At 35.6% G+C, this 21,904-nt stretch overlaps 1 protein-coding gene across 5 annotated transcripts in view; it reads left to right on the forward strand.

Moving 5' to 3' along the window:
- Positions 1–21,904, forward strand: part of Plc21C (Phospholipase C at 21C) — a 952,170-nt gene that overhangs the window by 904,382 nt on the left and 25,884 nt on the right. For 4 of the 5 annotated variants that reach the window (XM_076198141.1, XM_076198143.1, XM_076198142.1 and 1 more), the window contains 3 exons: positions 4,314–4,435; positions 17,287–17,381; positions 17,532–17,700. In XM_076198141.1, coding sequence (XP_076054256.1) covers positions 4,314–4,435; positions 17,287–17,381; positions 17,532–17,700 — 386 coding nt within the window. Of the gene's footprint in view, positions 1–4,313; positions 4,436–5,916; positions 5,968–17,286; positions 17,382–17,531; positions 17,701–21,904 lie in introns of those variants that run through there. The other variant, XM_076198145.1, reaches the window with a different exon arrangement.

Raw genomic sequence — 21,904 nt, forward strand, 5'->3', positions numbered from 1 at the left:
ATATTCCCCCACTCTCTCCCTTAAGAACATGGACATCCAGAGCTCTTCCTACTCTTCTGGATACCACTGCATAGCCCATTAAAGCCTTATCAACTACCCTTCCATCCACCATCCTTTCCCATGTGTAATGCTTAGCTTTTTTCCTAAACACAGTGTTAACTATCATCAACTGTCTAAACAGATCTCCACCATCAACTCTTCAGTATGATTTTTACCTGCCACTCCACACTTCCCAACCATTCCATCTATTGGTTCATCCCCTACTCTAGCATTGAGATCTTCCAATACCATTGCATTGTCATTTCTCCCAAAACTTTCTATGCACCATATATTCCCGTAGCAGTTCTAAACATTTCACAAGTTTCTCTTGTTCAGTTCATGTTTGTGAGACATTGTTTTCAGTCTATCGACAATAAGTTTAGAACTGTGGAAAACATGCTAGATAATATTAGAATAAACTTTAATGCAGTGCAAATGGCTGTTCATGTACATGGACTGTTTGAGATTTTGTATCTCCTAATAATGTGTTTAAAACAATGAATTTACCACTATTGTAACATGTTCACATTCCTGGGTAAGTGCACTTTTTTCAGTCAGTCTGGTGCCTTTGGTCTATCATGCTGACAACCTGAAGCCTTCACTAATGCAATACAGACGCTCCTCTACTTACGTTCATTCGTTTTACGTTTTTTCGATTTTACGTTTGAACTAACTGTAAAAAAATATTGTAAAAAAAAAAAAAAAAAAAAAAATGAATTTTTTAGTTTAGCGCGCTCTCCGTAGTTCAAACAATACTTGCGCATGACGCTGCGTCCATTGTTTACATTTCACAAACGATAAACTGATAATGCCTAGCCTCATCCTCCTCATCCTCCTCCCCCTCCTCCTTCACCATCTCAATTTATGTTGCTTGAATTTAATTTAATTGAAATTAATGTTATTATTTTACAATGTTATGTGTATAATTAATGATTTAGGGGTGTTTTATAAGATACGGTAATAGAATTTACGGATGTATAGTACAGTAACAACTTACGTTCATTTTCAACTTACGTTCGGCCTTTCGGTACGTAACTAAAACGTAAGTTGAGGAGCGTCTGTACTGACAACAGTCCAAAGTTTCTTCCAACTCTCTCCACTTACACTTAGCACATGTACATCCTTAACTCTTTCTACTATTCTCCTGGTTACTACTATATAGTGTGGTAATTATTGTTAGGGAATTGCATCGTTTACCTTAAGTTATGGCGATTTCCCTCAAGGCTTGTTTAATTTCGATTCAGGAACCGTTCCTGAAACTGCGAATCACACTATCATAACTTTAATTAAGATACAATTGAACTCCCCTCCCTCTTTATTTTATTAAACCTATGATGTAATTTTTGTTTATAAATCGGGAACTTTGAGAATTTGCTTAAAGTATAAGTTGTCCTGTGGCTTTGAAGCTTTTATGAACACGTAAGAGTCCCTACTGAACGAGACTGCTTTTCATCAACTGAACGAGAGATCACCTTCAGCACTGGTACCAGACGCTTCTCTCAAGAAACCTCGGCTTAGGACTTTTACGGTTCTTATCGGAAGCCATCAAGATTTCTCTTGAACTTCAGACCACCAATGTCTGAGAACAGAAACAAGTATCAGACTTTCCCATGTGTAACTTTAAACCATAAATACAATAATAGTCCATGAACACTCTGTCTACCACCCTTCCATCCACCACTCTCTCCTATGTGCACTTATACTTGACTTTGATGATAGCAAATACAGTGTTTACACTGTATTTGCTATCATCAACTCTCTTTTTAGACACATCTCCACCATCAACTCTCCATTATGATTTTTTCCTGGAACTCCACACTTCCCAACCACCCTGTCTATTGGCTCATTTTGTACCCTAACATTAAGGTCTCCCAATACAACTACATTGACATTTCTCCCAAAATCCTTAATGCACCCATTTAAATCTATCCAAAAAGCCTCCCTTTTCTCTACACTCTTCTCAATACCAGGCCCATATGCACTTACAAAAACCCAGAGTATCGAGTCAATATAAAATTGGAAACAAAGAAGTCAAAAAAGTCTTTTCAAAGAGACCTGGAGGAATTATCTGAAGTGACTTGACATCTGATAAACATGTCAATAAATTATTTGGAGAGACTTATAACTAATTAAGATCAATGAAAGTGGCCTTTGACTACATAGATGAGGAGATGGTAAAAAAAAATAGTTGTTACCCAAAACTAGGATATGCTACAACACTGTAGGCACCTAGCACAAAAAAAGAACATAAGAAAATTAGAAAATCCAAAGAGCAGCGAGAAAAATTGCACCCACACTGTCAAGTTTGACATAGAAAGATTGGAGAAATTACATCTGTCAACACTGGAACAAAGAAGAGAAAGAGGTGATTTGTTAGCCATTTACAGAATTATGAAAGGGTTGGAAATTCTCAATAGAGACAACTTATTAAAGTGGGACAAAAGAGAAACAAGAGGACACAAGAAGAAACTAAAGAAAGACAACTACAGAAGAGACCTGAAAAAATAGCTTCCCACATAGAGTGATTGATGTCTGGAACAAACTAAACAGAGAAAAAGTGAATGCCAAAAATATACATGATTTTAAGAATAAACTGGATGTGGAGAGATACGAAAATGGGTCACTACGAACATAGCTCTCATCCTGTAAAATACAACTAGGTAAATACAACTAGGTAAATACATCTCCCTTCCCAGTTTCACCTTCATCCACATTAACCTTGAAGAAACCTTCTTCACTCCACCACATGCTTACCTATCTCTTCACTTACTAGTATAGCCACCCCTTCTCTCCCTCATCCTCTATTTACTCCAGAGATCCTCTCAACTACACTCCCAAACTCACACTTGCCCCTCCCTTTCAACTTAGTTTCATTCTATACCAACACATCCATCTTTCTTCATACAAACATACTGCCTATCTCTTCCTTTTTACTCTCATCTGTACCACATCCATACACATTAAAACACCCAAATCTTAGAATACTGGTTGGAAAACTCCCAGATTCTCTTATGCTTTTGCTCTTTTTAGGAATGTTCCCTTTGGGGGTACAGGGAGAAGGATGCCTAGTCCTATCCCTGTCCCAAAAATTATAATGATAATAATAATAATGAATGAATAAATGTTGTTAAGAATAAGGCTGTAAAGATGAGTTTAATAAAGAAAAAAAAATGTTATATGTGATAGATGTTAGGAGCAGGTGTTACAGTAGGTGGAGTGAAAGAAGAATTTTTTTAGTGGCATAAGTGTGAAGAGGTGTAGGATTCTATGAGAAGGAATGTTAGAAAAAGCATTTAAAAAGGGTTAGAAGTTTATACTTTTTATTATAATAGTTCTACAAGACTAAGGTACACTAGAGTATTACCCCATCTATTATGATTTTCTTAATGCGAATGGATAAAAGTTGTTACAGCTGGCATATCACCACCAGTACCTATATAGTTTGGTTAATAAGAGATTTGGGAGGACAATACTTATCCTTAGAGGTACTGCCTCATCCCCTAAAGGAGATTTAACAATATAGATATTTATCATTAACTACTGAGGTTAGACAAAGATGATCATAAAAAATACATATATTGAACCTTAATTCTAGCAATTACATTTCCTCAATAAATGCAAAATAATTCTCCAACATAAAGAATACATAAAGAATGGGAAAAAAGGGGGTAACTATCATATGCAGTATGGTAAAAAAGTATAATTGAAATATGGTTACAGGAATGAAATGATGGGGACTTATGTTAAATGGTGTCTTTTGGTAAATAAAGACTAGGGATGTGACACTTACAAAGCAGTGGAGAGCACAAATTAAGCAGTAAAGAGAGGAGTAAATGTGCATGTGGTATATGTGTACATAATGTATTTCCAGGTATATCTCTTTATATTAGTAGAATATATAAATGGATTAGAAATAGCATCATTAGGTTTGTGTATACACTGGTAAATAAAGCTTTTGTATGTATTGGCAAATATTTTGTAGTTGAAAATACATTTGTGTGTGAAATATTTTAATGTTCACTTGTACTTCTTATGTAGCTGTTATTTCCCCTTATTACAATGATTAACAGTGCAAAGCATGGTTATTTTCCAGGTGTCTTGTTCTGCATACTCATAGTCTTGATGTCATGGCTGCACCCTTTTGACTTGTAAAACTTGTGAAAATATTTCATGTGTAGTACTTGGAGTTATAAGGGTCATGTATTATTCTTTACATTATAGCAGATTTCTTTTGTTTTTAGACTGCAATGTTTGGTATTTCCATTGACTTACAGAAAGCAGCAGTATAGAAATTGTAGCTGAAAGTCTAGAGAAGCTGTTAGGATACAAGATTGTGAAGGATAAAAAACTTGAACTTGACAAGAGTTTAGAGAAGATGAAGAAGAAGCATGAAAAGGTAAGTAATTTTATTGAATATATATATATATATATATATATATATATATATATATGTATATATATATATATATATGTATATATATATATATATATATATATATATATATATATATATATATATATATAATATATATATATACACCTAGTTGTATTATATGGGAAGGGGAGCTATGCTTGCAGTGACCTGTCTTTGTATCTCGCAACATCTGGTTTGTTCTTAAATTCTTGTATGGTGTCTGCACACACTATTGTTTCATTCAATTTGTTCCAGACATCCACCACTCTGTGTGGATTTTTTTTTCTTTATCATTATTATTTTTTTTTTCCAGATCTCTTTTTTCAGATCCTTTTGAGTTTCTTTTCATGTCCCCTTGTTTTTCTTCTCTCCCATTTTAACAACTCTTCTTTGTCAAGGACTTCCATGCCTTTCATAATTCTGTAAAGGGCCTGTAGATCGCCTCTTTCTCTTTTTTGTTCCAGGGTTGGTAATTCCAGTTTAGACAATCTTTGCTCATATGTCAATTTTGAAAGTGTTGGGGCCATCTTTGTTGTTGCTCTTTGGATTCTTCCTATTTTCCTTATATTCTTTTTTGTACTGGGTGTCCATAATGTTGCAGCATACTCCAATCTTGGTCTTATCAGTGTGACTAGTATTTTTTTTTTTTTTTTTTACCATTATCCTAAGTAATTAACCCGTACAGCATCTGAGCCAAAATTGATTTTTTTTATTGCTTAAATCAACTCAAAATGATGTAAAACCAACAAATCTTGCTTGTTTTGATTCACCTTAGCCTAGAAGTAGAGAAACTGGGTCGAGTAGAGAAACTGGGTTGATATTCATGCAAAAGTTTGGTAGAATATCCGTAGGCTTTCTTTCATTCCTCACGTCGGTTGAATGAGGTCGTATTTTTCAGGGAAGCTTCATTACAATTTCAGAGAGTGAAGGAATTCTACATTTATGATTTTTCAATCAATGTACAGTCACCCATAATAGTCTAACACTTATGAAAACTGTGTTTATATATATATATATATATATATATATATATATATATATATATATATTTCTTTTTTTTTTGGGGGGGGGCAAATATTTATCACCATGTTATGTGGTAATTTTTTTTTTTTTTTTTCATGGAGGATAGGTGATTGTTGTGTTTCTTATTGTTTTGGTAAATGTTTTAGTAAGTATCCATCACACCATTATTGCCCGGCCACATTTTGCATTATGCATTAATTACGAAAATTGGCAGTGTGAAAGTGCCAGTTCTATATATCTGAATACATACCATATAGCACCTGCCTAACTGTCAAAGTATTAGGTTGTCAGGAAAGTTCTGAGGGATTCTAAAGCACATGATAAAAAAGTCATCTAACAAACCTACAATGCATCTAATTGGATCGGAGATCAAATTTTAACTTTTCGTAATACATGTCCTCTTTATTCATGAACAAATATTGATAATTTTTTTATTTCAGATACCCTGCATGGAAATCAAAAAGGATTGTTAGGAATATCATATTAGAATGGTAATTTTTTTTTTTTTTTTTTTTTTTTTTTTTTTTTTTCTTTTTTTCTTTAGAAAATTGGAAAATGCTTCAAAAACTTGCAAAAACATTTGTGAAGTGCATGGAGATGATGCTATAGGTGATACAACAGTTCAAAGGTGGTTTGCTCAATTTAAAACTGGAAACTTTAGCTTGGAAGATAAACATCGGAGTGGGAGACCTTCAAAATTGGATAAAGATGTTTTGACAACGAAAATTAAAGAAAGGCCAGATATTACAACTAGAGAACTTGCAAAGAAGGTAAAACTTTCTAAAAGTAAAGTACACTTCCTGCTATAATGTTTGGGTCCCTCACAAACTCTTTGAACAGAATTGCTTAGACAGGTATTCCATTTATGATATGCTTTTGAAACGGAATGAATCTAGGCCATTTTTGAAAACCCTTGTGACCGGAGATGAAAAGTGGATTGTTTATGAGAATGTAGTGTGGAAAAGATCATGGTGTCTGCGTAATCAGTCTTCAAAACAGCAACCAAAAAAGGACATCCATGTCAAAAAAGCCTTGCTTTGTGTTTGAGGGGGATTGTAAAGGCATTATTTACTGTGAGGTTCTTCCACAAAACAAAACCATTAATTTGGATGTGTACTGTGCCCAGTTAACAAATTTGGATAGAAAAACCAAGACAATAAAGCCAGAGCTTGCCAATAGGAAGGGGGTGGTGTTTCAACAAGATAATGCCAGACCACATGTGTCTTTGGCTACCCAGACGCAGCTCCATGAACTCGGCTGGGATCTCTTACTCCATCCAGCATATTTCCCTGATATTGCTCCATCTGATTACCACTTATTCCTGTCTCTGCAGAACTCACTGCATGGAAAAAATATATATATATATTTAGAGGGTGTTAAAGCACATGTAGCCAACTTTTTTTCTTCAAAACCAGCAAAAGTTTATGCTGATGGTATATTTAAGTTACCTGAGAGATGGACAAAGGTTATTAATAATAATTGAAGTTATTTCACTGAATAAAATTTATTATATAATCTTTTATTTGTATCATTTTGTTGCATGTCAAAATCTCTCAGAACTTTCCAGACAACCTATTACAACTTCACTTCCTCATACTTCATTTTATACACCAGAGTCGCCTAAATTAGGTTCCAAAGGCCAATTTTATACCCCAAGTTCCTCCCAAAAAATTTCTGCGGGGGTTGCCAGTTTAATTGATAAATAAAAAATTTTGGGTGTCTTTTATAGCCAATGGATAGGGCTACTTGGTCATTAACCCAGATTTGACCCTCGACATAATTTTAGTGAATTTTTGAATTTGTGGCATATGATGTACACCACTGATGCTGTAGGGGTTAAAAAAAACACCTTTATTGATCTTAGTAAATTGTAGGTTTCTCCAACTATTTTGTTTATCTGCTTGTCTGGGGACATATCTTTGGTGGTAATTACTCCTAGGTCCTTTTCAGAACCAACTTTCTTTACTTCCTTTGCACCAATTTTATATTGTCCTGATTTTTTTTTTTTTTTTTTTTTTTTTACTTTGTCCAAATTTCATTATGCATTTCTTAATGTTGAAGTTCACTTTCCACTTTTGACTTCATTCCCAGACCTTGTCCAGGTCTCTCTGTAGCGATTCACAATCTTTTTCCGTACTTTCTTTAGTAGCTTAGCGTCATCTGCAAAGAAGTTCGTGTAACATTCTACACCTTCATCCGTGTCATTTACATATATAGCAAACATTATCAGAGCCAATACTGAACCCTGTGGGACTCCACATATCATTTCTTCCCAAGTAGAGTTTTTATCTCTGAGCACCACTCTTATTTTTCCCCCATACAAGAAATCTTCCATCTATTACAATAATTTTCTGTGTATACCTCCTGATGTTTTGAGTTTTCTTAATAACTTTTTGTGGTACTTTATCAAATGTCTTTTGTAAGTCCAGGAAAGTACAGTCTGCCCATCTATCCCTTTCTTGTATTATATCTATTAACCCCTTCCATACGGTGCCGCACACTTAGGCGTCATGGGGAGCGAGTGTATTCGCGAGGCTGCCATATCGGCGTCTTGATTATATTTATTGTAGTCGCCCCTCCATAATGACATTCTTTCTAATTCTTTTGTAATCGCATTTTCTATGGTTATCAAAATTCACGGGTGAAGAGAGAACGATCGATATAAGCGGTGACTATATTTTATGATGCGAGTATTATTTCGACACGTCGTACGGCTGGCATTGGCTGCTGCCACTGAGATCTAAGTCCATGACGCCTACGTGTGCGGCACCGTATGGAAGGGGTTAACTTTGAATAGAAACAGATAAAATTTGTGGCACATGATCTTCCCTGTCTAAAACCAAATTGTTTTGGAATTAGTATATTGTTCTTCTCCAGATATTTAGTCCATCTACTTTTGATGACTTTTTCACATTGTAGCTATTGTACTTGTAAGGGAGACCAGCCTATAGTTTGTTGGGTCTTCCTTGTCTCCCCCTCTATATGTTGGCACAATATTGGCATTTTTCCAGTCTTGCGGTACCTTTCCTTCTTTGAGTGAGCAATCTATTATCTTATATATTTTATCCATTAGTTCATCTATACATTCTTTTGGTATCCAGTTTGCAATTCCATCCAGGCCATGTGATTTTCTGATAGCAAGGTTTATTATTTGGTTTCTTATTTCTTTCTCTATCACAATTATTTCTCTCACTGGGGGGATCTTTCTCCCCTTCCTTCATCCCAATGTGTATTTACCTAGCTGTATTTTACGGGAAGGGGATCTATGCTCATGGTGTCCCACCTTTGTATCTTGCAGTGTCTAGTTTGCTCTTAAATTTGTGTATGGTTTTTGGACACACTATTGTTTCATCCAGTTTGTTCAAAGTGTCCACCACTCTGTGTAGAAAAAAAAGCCTTTCATGATTCTGTAGATGGTCAGTAGGTTGCCTCTCTGCTTTGTTCGAGAAACCACGAAAATTGCCCCAGCACTTTCAAACTTGTCATATGAAGAGAGACTGGCTAAATTGAAGTGTGTATTTACCTAGTTGTATTATATGGGAAGAGAGCTATGCTTGTAGTGACCTGTCTTTGTATCTTTCAATATCTAGTTTGTTCTTAAATTCTTATATAGCTTTTGCACACACTGTTATCTGATCCAATTTGTTCCAGATATCTACCATTCTGTGTGGAAAACTATTCTTTTTCAGATCTCTTCTATAACTATCCTTTTTGAGTTTCTTTTCATGTCTTCTTGTTTTTCTCTTATCCCACTTTAATAAATCTTCTCTGTCGAGGGCTTCCATCCCTTTCAAGATTCTGTAAATGGCCAGTAGATCTCCTCTTTCTCTTCTTTGTTCCAGAGTTGATAGTTCAAGTTTGGCCAGTCTTTGTTTGTATGTCAATTTAGACAGTGTTGGTGCCATCTTTGTCATTGCTCTTTGGATTCTTTCTAATTTCTTTATTTTCTTTTTAGTACTGGGTGTTCATAGTGTCGCAGCATACTCCAATCTTGGTCTTATCAGTATGGCAAATATTTTCTTTACCATTTCCTCATCCAAGTATTCAAAGGCCACTTTCATTGATCTTAGTAAATTGAATTTTTCTCTGACTATTTTGTTGATATGCTTGTCTAGTGTCATTTCTTTGCTGATAATTACTCTTAGGTCCCTTTCTGAGTTAACTTTTTCTACTTCCATGTACCAATTTTATATTGCCTTGATATTCTATATTTACTTTTTCCAAACTCAATTATACTACATTTCTTGATGTTGAAGTTCACTTCCCACTTTTGACTCCATTCCCAGACTTTATCCAGGTCTTTCTGTAGTGATTCATAGTCTTCCTCTGTACTTTCTTTAGTATTTTTGCATCATCTGCAAAGAAGTTCATATAACATTCCACACATTCATCCATATCATTTATATATATGTCAAACATTATCGGAACCAATACCAAACCTTGTGGGACTCCACTTATCATTTCTTCCCATGTCAGGTTTCAAGAAATCTTCCATCCATTTAAAAAAAAATTCCTTGTACACCACCTATTGTTTTGATTTTTCTTAATAGCTTTTTGTTTGGTACTTTATCAAATGCTTTTTGTAGATCTAAGAAAGCACAATACGCCCATGTGTCCCTTTCTTGCATTATTTCTATTAGCCTCAAATAAAAGTAAATCAAGTTAGTGGCACATGATCTTCTGTGTCTAAAGCCAAATTGTGTTGGATTCAGTATATTATTTTCTTCCAGATGTTTAATCCATCTACTCTTGATAACTTTTTCACATATTTTTGTAAGGGAGACCAGTCTATAGTTAGTTGGATTTTCCTTGTCCTCCCCTTTATATATTGGTACAATATTTGCATTTTTCCAATCTTGTGGTACCTTTCCTTCTTTGAGTGAGTAATCAATTATCTTATATATTTTGTCCATTAGTTTATCTATTGTATACATTCTTTTAATACTTAATTTGCAATTCCATCCAGACCATGTGATTTTCTGATGTCAAGGTTTATTATTTGGTCCCTTATTTCCTTCTGTATTACAGTTATTTCTTTCATTGAGGGGGGGGGGATCTTTCTGTCCTTCCTCCCAGTTTTGTGTACTTTTAATTGTGAATACAGATTAAAATGTTTGTTCATAATTTCAGCCATTTCTACATCTTCTATATATTCATTATTCCCTTGACACAGTTTCACTATTTCTTGTTTATCTTTTAGTTTACCATTCACTTACCTGTAGAATAGTTTAGGTTGGTCCTTATATTTTTCTATTATGTCTTTTTCATAGTTTCTCTTTTCTTCTTTGCATATTTTTACATATTCACTTCTTAGTTTGATATATATTTGCCACTTACTCATTTTTTTTTTTTTCATCTTTTCCATGCTTTGTCTCGTCTATCTTTAGCTTCACATTTTTTGTTGTACCAGCACTTAATGTACACCCTTCCTTGCTTTCTTGGCAAATATTTGTCTATTCCCTCTGTATAAATTTCTTTTAATATGTTCCATTTCTCCTTCATCTCTGTTTCTTCATTTAAGAAGTTTTCCCAATTTACATTTTGAAAGAATTTTCTAAGTTTCTCAAAATCCTCTTTGTTTTACATTAGTCCTCCTTTTCTGTGCTTCTCATTTCTTCTCAAATCAATTTGTTCTTTTATTTGAACTCTATTAGTATGTGGTCTTTCTTCCTAATTGGTGTCTTGTATACCATTTTATCCACAGTTTCAGGCTCTGATATAAATATTAAATCTAGTCTCAATGGTTCTTCATTGTTTCTATGTCTGGTATTTTCCTTTACCCAGTGAGTCATTGTGCATTCAATGTGTGTGTGTATTTACCTAGTTGTATTGTACAGGAAGGGAGCTATGCTCATAGTGACCCGTCTTTGTATCTTTCATCATCAAGTTTGTTCTTAAATTCTTGTATAGTATTTGCTTACACTGTTGTCTTATCCAGTTTATTCCAGACATCCACCACTCTGTGTGGGAAGCTATTCTTTTTCAGATCTCTTCTATAACTATCCTTTTTGAGTTTCTTTTCATGTCCTCTTGTTTTTCTCTTGTCCCACTTTAATAAATCATCTCTAGGACTTCCATACCTTTCCTGATTCTATAGTCTGTAGATCTCCTCTTTCTCTTCTTTGTTCCAGAGTTGGTAGTTCCAATTTGGACAATCTTTGTTCATATGACAATTTGGAGAGTGTTGGTGCCATCTTTGTTGTTGCTCTATGTATTCTTTCTAATTTCTTTATATTCTTTTTAGTACTGGGTGTCCATAGTGTCGCAGCGTACTCCAATTTTGGCCTTATCAGTGTAACTAATATTTTCTTTACCATTTCCTAATCCAAATCGTCAAAAGCCACTTTCATCGATCTTAGTAAGTTGAAGGTTTCACCAACTATTTTATTGATATATTTGTCTGGTGACGTGTCTTTGCTGATAATTACCCCTAGGTCCCTTTCTGACCTCACTTTTTTTTTTACTTCTTCACCAATTTTATAATTCCTCGATATTCTATATTTACTTTTTCCAAACTCTATTATACTACATTATTGATGCTGAAGTTTACTTCCCACTTTTGATTCCATTCCCAGACTTTATCCAGGTCTTTCTTTAATGATTCACAGTCTTCCGCTGTACTTTCTTTAGTATTTTTGCATCATCTGCAAAGAAGTTCATATAACATTCCACACCTTCATGTCATTTATATATATGACAAACATTATCGGAGCCAATACCAAACCTTGTGGGACTCCACTTGTCATTTCTTACCAGGTCAAGATTTTGTCTCTTAAGTACCACCTTCATTATTCTCCCATTCAAGAAATCTTCCATCCATTTCAATAACTTTCCTTGTACACCACCTATTTTTTCAATTTTTCTTTATAGCTTTTGGTGTGGTACTTTATCAAATGCTTTTTGTAGATCTAGGAAAGCACAATACGCCCATCTGTCCCTTTCTTGTATTGTTTCTATTAGCCTCGAGTAAAAACAAATTAAGTTAGTGGCACATAATCTTTCTTGTCTAAATCCAAATTATTTTGGATTCAGTATATTATTTTCTTCCAGATCCATCTACTCTTGATAACTTTTTCACATATTTTTGCTATTGTGCTTGTAAGGGAGATTGATCTATAGTTAGTTGGATTTTCCTTGTCCTCCCTTTATATATTGGTACAATATTTGCATTTTTCCAATCTTCTGGTACCTTTCCTTCTTTGAGTGAATAATCAATAATCTTATATATTTTGTCCATTAGTTTATCTATTGTATACATTCTTTTTATATCCAATTTGCAATTCCATCCAGACCATGTGATTTTCTGATGTCAAGGTTTATTATTTGGTCCCTTATTTCCTTCTGTATTACAGTTATTTATTTCATTGGGGGGAGGTCTTTCTCTCTGATCTTCCTCCCAGTTTTGTGTACTTTCAATTGTGAATACAGATTTAAAATGTTTGTTCATAATTTCAGCCATTTCTACATCTATATATTCATTATTCCCTTGATGCAGTTTTACTGTTTCTTGTTTATCTTGTAGATGAGGTGCCTGAGAAGTATGATATGGTTACTAGGCTGGATAAAGTGAGAAATGTGGAGAACTGGGGTGGAAAAAGAGTTGGGAGATAGGGTTGATGAAAGAGTATTGGAATGGTTTAGACACATTGAAAGAATGAGTGAAGAAAGATTAGTAAAATAGGTGTAGTATTGGGATGGTTTGGACACATGGAAAGAATGAGTGAAGAAAAATTAGTAAAAGAGGTGTGGAAGGCAGAGGTAGAAGAAGTAAACATGGGGAGGCAACCAAGGATGAGATGGACGAATAGAGTAAAAGGGGCATTGGGAAAGTGGGGAATGTCTGTTGAGGAAGGATGGAAGAAGACAGAAGATAGGGGTGAATGGAGAATGGTTGTGTATGGATGATGCTATGATGCATGAGGGGGATTGGGTGGGGGATGGGGGAGCATGTGTGAAAAATACATTGATGCAGCCCGAAGGGATTTCTCCCCGTCTATTCTATTTCTACATTAGGGGATGGAGGGGGGGTCACCAATTTAATGAAGTAGCCTTGCTGTGGATGTGCTGTGTCATGCGACATTGCTTCTGACCCAGGGCATTGGGTGAGATGCAGGGATAACCTGTCATTGAGGAGGAGTCAAGATAAGAGGGAGGAAAGGGAGTGGGTTGGAGTGGAGTATGTGGGGATGAAATGGGTAGGAGTGGATTTTATGCATTTTTGGGGGGCTACTTCTCTTACAAAGGGGAAAAAGCCTTTGGTATATGTATGTATGTATGAAAGTGTGTCCTCATGGCAATGAAGAATGATGAAATGATAATATTCACTATGGAGGAATGTATATAGAAGATAATTGCAGTTGTGTGTCATTATTACCTAGTTGTATTTTATGGGAAGGGGAGCTACGCTTGTGGTATCCTGCCTTTGTATCTCACAGTGTCTAGTTTGCTCTTAAATTCATGAATGGTTTTTGCACACACCATTTTTTTTGTCCAGTTTGTTCCAAGTGTCCACCACTCTATGTGGAATTTTTTTTTTCTTCAGATCTCTTCTATAACTATGTTTTTTTATTTTCTCTCCATCTCCGTTTGTGATTCTCTTGTCCCAGTTTAACAAGTCCTCTCTATTGAGTATTTCTGTGCCCTTCATGATTCTGTAGATGGTCAGTAGGTCACCTCTCTCTCTTCTTTGTTCCAGAGTTAGTAACTCCAGTTTAGCCGGTCTCTCCTCATATGATAAGTTTGCAAGTGCAGGGGCCATTTTTTTTGGCTGCTCTCTGGATTCTTTCTATTTTCTTTATATTCTTTTTGGAACTGGGTGACCACAATGTCACTGCATATTCTAGTCTAGGCCTTATCAGTGTGACTAATATTTTTTTTTAATAATTTCTTTATCCAAATATGTAAATGCCACAAGTTATAGGATTCTCCAACAATTTTGTTTATCTGTTTGTCATAGGACAAGTCATTTGAGGTAATTACACCCAAATCTTTTTCAGATCCCACTTTCTTTACCTCCTTAGCTCCAATTTTATATTGTCCTGATAATCTATTTTTACTTTTTCCAAACTCCATTATGCTACACTTGTTAATGTTAAAGTCCACTTCCCATTTCTGACTCCAGCTCCATACCTTATTCAGGTCTTCCTGTAGTGATTCGCAGTCCATTTCAGTTTTTACATTCCTTAACAATTTAGCACCGTCTGCAAAGTAGCTCATGTAACATGGCACATCATCATCCATGTCATTCACATAAATAGCAAATATTATTGGAGCCAGTACAGATCCTTGCAGAACTCCACTGATCACCTCTTTCTAACCTGAATATTTTTCTCTGAGTACTACTCTCATTTTTCTACCAATCTGGAAGTCCTCCATCCATTTTAGTAGGTTCCCCTGTATCCCTTCTATATGTTCCAGTTTTTTAAATAATTTTTGTGTGGTACCTTCTTAAAAGCTTTTTGTAAGTCCAGGAAGGCACAATCAGCCCATCCATTCCTTTCTTGCACTATGTCTATTAGTCTTGAGTAAAAACATATTAAGTTTGTGGTACATGATCTTCCTTGTCTGAACCCAAATTGTCTTGGGTTTATTGTATTATTTACTTCCAGTTGTTTTACCCATCTGTTCTTGATAATTTTCTCAAAAATTTTGGTTATAGTGCTTGTTAGTGAGACCAGTCTATAGTTATTTCGTTCTTCCTTGTTTCCTCCTTTATAGATTGGTACAATGTTAGTATTTTTCCAGTCTTTTAGTATTTTTCCTTCTTTAAGTGAGAAACTTATGTATTTTGTCCATTAATTCTTTGCATTGTTTTAGAATCCAATTTGCAATTCCATCCGGGCCATGCAATTTCCTGACAATAAGGTTTGATAGATGTTCCATTATTTCTTTTTGTGTTATTATCTCGCTCATAGGGGGTGATTGCACTTCATTTCCTTCGTCCCAATATTGTGCCTTCTCTCTAGTGAAAACAGACTTGAAGTGATTATTCATGACTTGGGCCATTTCTAATTCTTCTCTGTATTCTATATTTCCTTGGCATAGTTTCACCATTTCCTGTTTATTTTTAAGTTTACTGTTCACATATCAATAGAATAGTTTGGGTTGTTCTTTGCATTTATCTATAATGTCTTTTTCATAGTTCCTTTTTTCCTCTCTTCACACTTTTACATATTCATTTCTATAGTTTATATATACTTGCCATTTTCCAGGTTTTTGATCTTTTCTCCATCTTTTCCAAGTACTGTCCCTTCTGTCGTTTGCCTCACTTCATCTTCTGTTGAACCAGCATTTACTGTACAATCTCTCTAGCTTCTGTCTTTGTACGTGCCTATTCACCCCTTCATTGTAATTTTCCATAAAGATATCCCGTTTCTCTCTCACTTTTGTATCTTCCATGTAAAATTTTTCCCAATTTGCAATCTGAAGGAATTTCTTTAATTTTCCAAATGTCCATTTTGCTGTACATCCATTTTCCTTTCCTGTGCTTTTCATTTCTCTCCATGTATATTTTTTCCTTTAGTTCAGTCTCAGTAAGTATGTGGTCACTCTTTCCAATTAGTGTCTTATATTTGATTTTATCTACAATATCAGGTTCTGTTTTAAATATTAAATATAGTCTCAACAGCTCCTCATTATTTCTGTATCTGGACCCACTGTGTCATTGTATATTCCATGGTCATGTCCAGTAATACACTACCCCACAAGACTTCTCCACCTTTCACTGTCATGTCCTCCCATCAAATTTCTCTGCAGTTAAAGTCCCCCATAATTATCTCTGCCCATTAGTATCTCATTTAATGAATGCCCTGTATCTTCTAGCATTTCCATATACTCATTCTCTTTCCAAGCGTTTGTTTTTGGGGGCACATAAATCACCACAAAATTTCTACTTTTCATGTCCTTGTCTTCGACTTTTATTTTATCATGATCATTTCTACATTACCCTTGCCCTCCACAATTTTTGTCACATTCAAGTTTTTCTTGGCCAAGAACATGATTCCTCCTCCCTGTTTCTTGTCTCTGTTTTTAATCCAGTAATTGTATAGTCCTTGTCCAACATTGATGGGTGGCATTGCACCCCTGAATTTAGTCTCCACAATTCCCATTATATCTGGTTTTTCTTCTAACAGGTAATCATTAAGTTCATTCAGTCCTGAAATTAATCTGTTATGTTTGTATAGGCCACTTTTAATTTTTTCCTTTCTCCATCTTTTTTTCTGTCTTTGGTTTGCCCATTCTGATATACCATTTTCTCAGTCTCATGTCGATTACTCTCCAATAGAATTCCTTGCTTTCAGTCTCTGTTCTCTTTGTGTTTTTTTTCCTTAGCTTCATCTTTTAGTGTCTTCCCTTTGTCTAATTCCTCAATACTCATTTCTCTTTTTATCCATATCTTCTTGTAATGTTCACTCCTTGCCAACTTACCTACTTTTTCAAATATGTCTTCTACAACCATTTGTGATCTTAGTTTTATCTCTAGGGGTCGGTTTCTTTCCTTAGAATATTGACCAATTCTATACACATTGTCAATGTCCTTCTCTACTTCCTGGGCTCTATCCTGAATTTCTTTTAGGATTGCTATTGCTGTTTCTTTTTCTTCTTTTTCTCTCATGTACCTCGCCACACCATGTTTTTGTTTTAGTCCATATACCACAATACATTTTTTCCTATCCACTGCATCTCTGACCCAATTTGCCTTTTCATTAATTACTTGTGTCAATGTTAGATTTTGTGTCATTATGATCAGTAAACATTAATAAGTAGTAGTATTACTTTCTAATTATTAACATATAACATGTTGACTCTAGGAGAGACACAGTATGGATCAGTTACAAGATAAAAAGAAGAGTCAGTTGCAAAAATGTCACACAAAACTAGTCAAAAAGTACTCCAACAAGAGTATGTAAGTACCCTAATGTCTCTGTTTCCTAGAACTAGTTCATTGGCATACTATCTGTATATAATGAACAGAGGCCTTTCTCACATACAGCATATTGTTGTTTGTGAGACCCAGAGTAGATGTCTTTGATAACCTTAGTCTTTCAATATTTAGGGAGACAGGGCAGATGAAGCGGGAGACAGATAAAGATTTAAGTGCAATATTAGAAGAACATGAGACCCGGCTACAAAAATTAGAACAGAATTACCGGGTCACACTTCAAAGCACACATCTACAACAGATTGAAGCAGAGAAAAAATTACAAGAAAAGTACCATGAATCTGTAAGTATTTTGTGATTTTACTAATGACTAGCATGGTTATGCTTATTTTACTGTACAGATGCTGTAAATCTTGATTCTGTATGGATTGAGATGTCTACTCTCCAAGGGAAAAAAAAAAAAAAATCCAAGCTGGGTGGGAGCACCCACTTATTTATACTGTAGTTGTTGTAACAGGCAAGTTTTTTTTTTCCATGTATGTTATTTTTCACTAAACTGTTATAATGTTTCATGACTGTGAATATGTCATGATTGCAGTAATATGGACTTTGATAAAGAATAATGATAATACAGATATCTCTGTTGAAAAAGTTTGCCAGATAGCTCATTTTTGGCAGGATTTGGTTCATGTAAACAACATTGTTTGGTGGGGAGGTTTCCATGCTGTGGAGACAAATCCTGTCAGGGGTAAAGAATCAACATCTACCTCTAATCCATTCCATTTAGACAGCTCCAGCCCATCCCTCTTAGTCATTCGCAGCCTACATGTTTAGGATACCTGCCTACTCCTTATGAATACCTTCAGCTCACCCTTTGACCACTTCCACTTTTAGAGGTTATCAATCATTCCAATTCCCCAGGTCTTTATGGACTGGCAATGGCCTCTGTACTGGTCCACATGTGACTCAGAAAAGATATATTGTGTTTTTATCTAGGGACTGATAGTGTAGGGTATTGTATTATGTGGGGTTTTGTGTCCTCTGTGTGGTGATTGCATCTGGGGCAGTTAGAATCTGTGGGCAGGCCTATTTTGTGTTAAAACTATTTCAGTGCTGGATTGTGTCCTAAATGCAAGCATGCCAGTGTGGTTCATCCCAGATGTAAGAGTATTTTTCTCCATGGGGCTTATGTCAGGGTTTGGTGGCTTGTCTTGAAAACCTTGTTTAGTGATATGAGTGTGTATATGTTTTTGTGCAGTACATGAGGTAAATTGTCAAGATATTTGAGTGGCATGCTGTTGGTTTACAATTTTATGTACTGCATTTTGCTGGTTATGCTTGAAAGATGTAGTGTGATGAGTTTGTGGTGGTAAGGGTTCTGGCATAGAACTATTCCTGTTATTTTCATAAGGTGTTCTATGGGAAGTATTTTGGTGTCTGTATGCAGGTGTCCAATTGGGGTGGTTTTGGTGCATCCCGTTATTCCTCTGTGCTCCATTCTGCAATGTTTATAGATTGCATTTGTTTTGCTTATTGTTGAGAATCATACTGTGTAGGTTTAGTTGAGGGTGGTTCTTATGAATTGCTTGAAGGTGGTTATTAGAGTTACTTCCTTATGTCCAAAGTCAGTGGTTATGATGGACTCAAGTAGGCTTATTTTCTTGTTGATTCTTGTTGTCATGTTTTGGATATGTGGGCTGAAATTCATACGAGTATCAAATATCAGACCTAGAATTTTAGGGTTCTTTTCTAATGGAGGGCTGTGCAGTAACCCAGTGGATACCATGTTGAATTCAAGAGCAGATGGTCATGAGTTTGATTCCCAGGTACTGCTGTGGGCAATGTTGCATTGGTTCCTAACAGCCCTTGCCAGGAAGGGAGACAACCCAACATACTGACCTAAAAAACCCAGTGCTTTGCTGCAACAGATAGGGATTTGCCCTACCAGGGGTTTCTCACTTTGCACTGAGCGGGAGTGGGATGGTGAGTTTAGTTTTCCAGTGGAAGGGTTTGGGCACTTAATTTTACTATAGTTTATTTATTTTTATTTATTTATTTATATATATATATATATATATATATATATATATATATATATATATATTATATTTATATATTATATTTATATATATATATATACATATATATATTATATATATATATATATATTATATATATATATATATATATATATATATATATATTTTTTTTTTTTTTTTTTTTTTTTTTTTTTTGTCGAGTGTGAGCAGTGTCACCATTTATTTCATGGGTGATGTTTCCATTCTGTTATTTTTGAGCCATTGTTCTAATTATTCATGTAGGCTTGGGTGTTCTTTGCTGCTATTTTGTATTTACTGTGCTGGGTTATTATTGTCAGGTCATCTGCATGTGAGAAAATGTTGATGTTTAGTTCTGGTTCTGGGGTTGGAAGATCACTCATGAAGAAATTAAACAGTAAAGTTGAAAGTATTGCACCCTGGGGGGCTTCATTGTATAGTCTTTTTTGTACATGAGATTTGGTTGTTTTAGGTTACCCTGCACTGTCTTCCTGCCATCAAGTTAATAAACCACTTCTTGTCATTGTTGTTGTTGTCATTCCCTAGACTGGGCAAGCAGTCTCACCTCCCTGAGGAACACCAAAGCTGGAATGGGGTTTTCCCATAAATCCCTTATAGTGTGCATTTTGTTGTTGGCATGGATGGTTGTGTACAATGCAGTCATCCATAACACGTATATTATGTGGTGAAGTGTTGCATCCTGTCCAGATATCTGTGATACCATCCATCCTCTTCTGGTAGCTTAGAAGGGCTGGATGGTGGCTGCACCACAGTCTGGCCAGGTGGATTCTATCCTTTTGGGGGTGAGAGGATTTAGAGGGGTGGATATCAGGGGGCCCAGCATGTAGCAATGTATTGTCTCTCAATTTGTTGATGGAGCAGTGGAGAGGCTGGTGTCTGGTGTTTGTGAAGGAAGAGATGATACTATTTGTGTGTGATGTAGGTATTTGGGTATTGATTTGATGTTTCTTGGTTGTGTAAGTGTTCTGCTATGTAGTGTAGTGGGCATGCTGTATTTGTGGAGGCTGCAGCAAGTATTTTTGTACTTCTCATGTTAAGGTTATCCTTAACTTTAACCTCTTCAGTACGGGCCTTAAATCTCGCAGGCAGCAGCCGATGCCAGCCGTACGACGTGTCGTAATAATACTCGCATCATAAAATATAGTCACCGCTTATATCGATCGTTCTCTCTTTCACCCATGAATTTTGATAACCATAGAAAATGTGATTACAGACAGTTTAGAGAGTATGTCATTATGCAGGGGCAACTACAATAAATATAATTAAGACGCCGATATGGCAGCCTCGCGTATCCACTTGCTCCTCATGACGCCTACGTATGCGGCACCATATGGAAGGGGTTAAGAACTTTTGTTTCATGGTGTAAATGGTCTGTAGGTGTTGTATTTGTGCAGACTAATTGTCTTTAGGGCTTTGTTTTGTATGGTCTGTAGGGTGTTGTAATATGTCTTACTGAGATTATGGGCCCATGCAGGGTTCGCATAATTCATCACTGAGCATATATATTGTATATTGTAGTAATAGTTTCATTGTTTTGTCCAGATGTTGCCCATGCAATTGCAAGTGCATTAAGTTCATATGTTTAAGACATAAGAATGAAGGAGATTGCAAGAGACCAATGCTTACACTAGGCAGTTCCATGCCCATTACCACCTATTGTCCCTATCCATAAAGTTCTCTAACGTTTTCTTAAAACAATCGATAGTTTCAGCAATTACTACATTGTTACAAAGCCTGTTTCATTCATTAATCACTCTATTGGTAGACCAGTTCTTGTGTATTTCCCTCTTAAATCCAAAATTTTCCAGTTTAAATCCATTACTTTGAGTCCTGCCATATTGTCTTAATATGATGACATTGTCTGCACCCTCTTGTTAAAGCCGTTGATCCATTTGAACATCTCTATTAGATCATCCTGCACTCTGAGCCCATGCATCTTTTTGATCATTCTCCTCTGTTGTGATTTTAGTAAATTGATATCCATTCAATAGGACAGAGATCAAAACTGTACTGCATAGTTAAGGATGGGCCTAACTAATGCCAGATAGAGTTTGGTAACTACCTCTGCACTTTTACTTGTAGTGGTCCTTGTAATGAAACTGGATGCTGTGTTAGCTCTGTTCCTGGCACTAATGCACTGGTTCCTAAATTTAAGGTCAGGACTCACTAAAACTCCCAAGTCTCTCTTGCACTCAGTTTTCTCTAAAAAGGTGTTATCTAAGGTATACCTGCTTTCTGGATTGTATAAACTTACATTTAACACACTGCACTTTGAGATATTAACCTCTTCAGTACGGGCCAAAATCTCGCGGGCAGCATTAGCTGCCAGACGTACGATGTGTCGTAATAATACTCGCATCATAAAATATAGTCACCGCTTATATCGATTGTTCTCTCTTTCACCCGTGAATTTTGATAACCATAGAAAATGTGATGAAGACAGTTTAGAGAGTATGTCATTACGCAGGG

The sequence above is a fragment of the Oratosquilla oratoria genome, chromosome 14 (genome assembly GCF_046742065.1).
Source record: "Oratosquilla oratoria isolate Oo_2021 chromosome 14, ASM4674206v1, whole genome shotgun sequence".
NCBI classification, from domain to species: Eukaryota; Metazoa; Arthropoda; class Malacostraca; order Stomatopoda; family Squillidae; genus Oratosquilla; species Oratosquilla oratoria.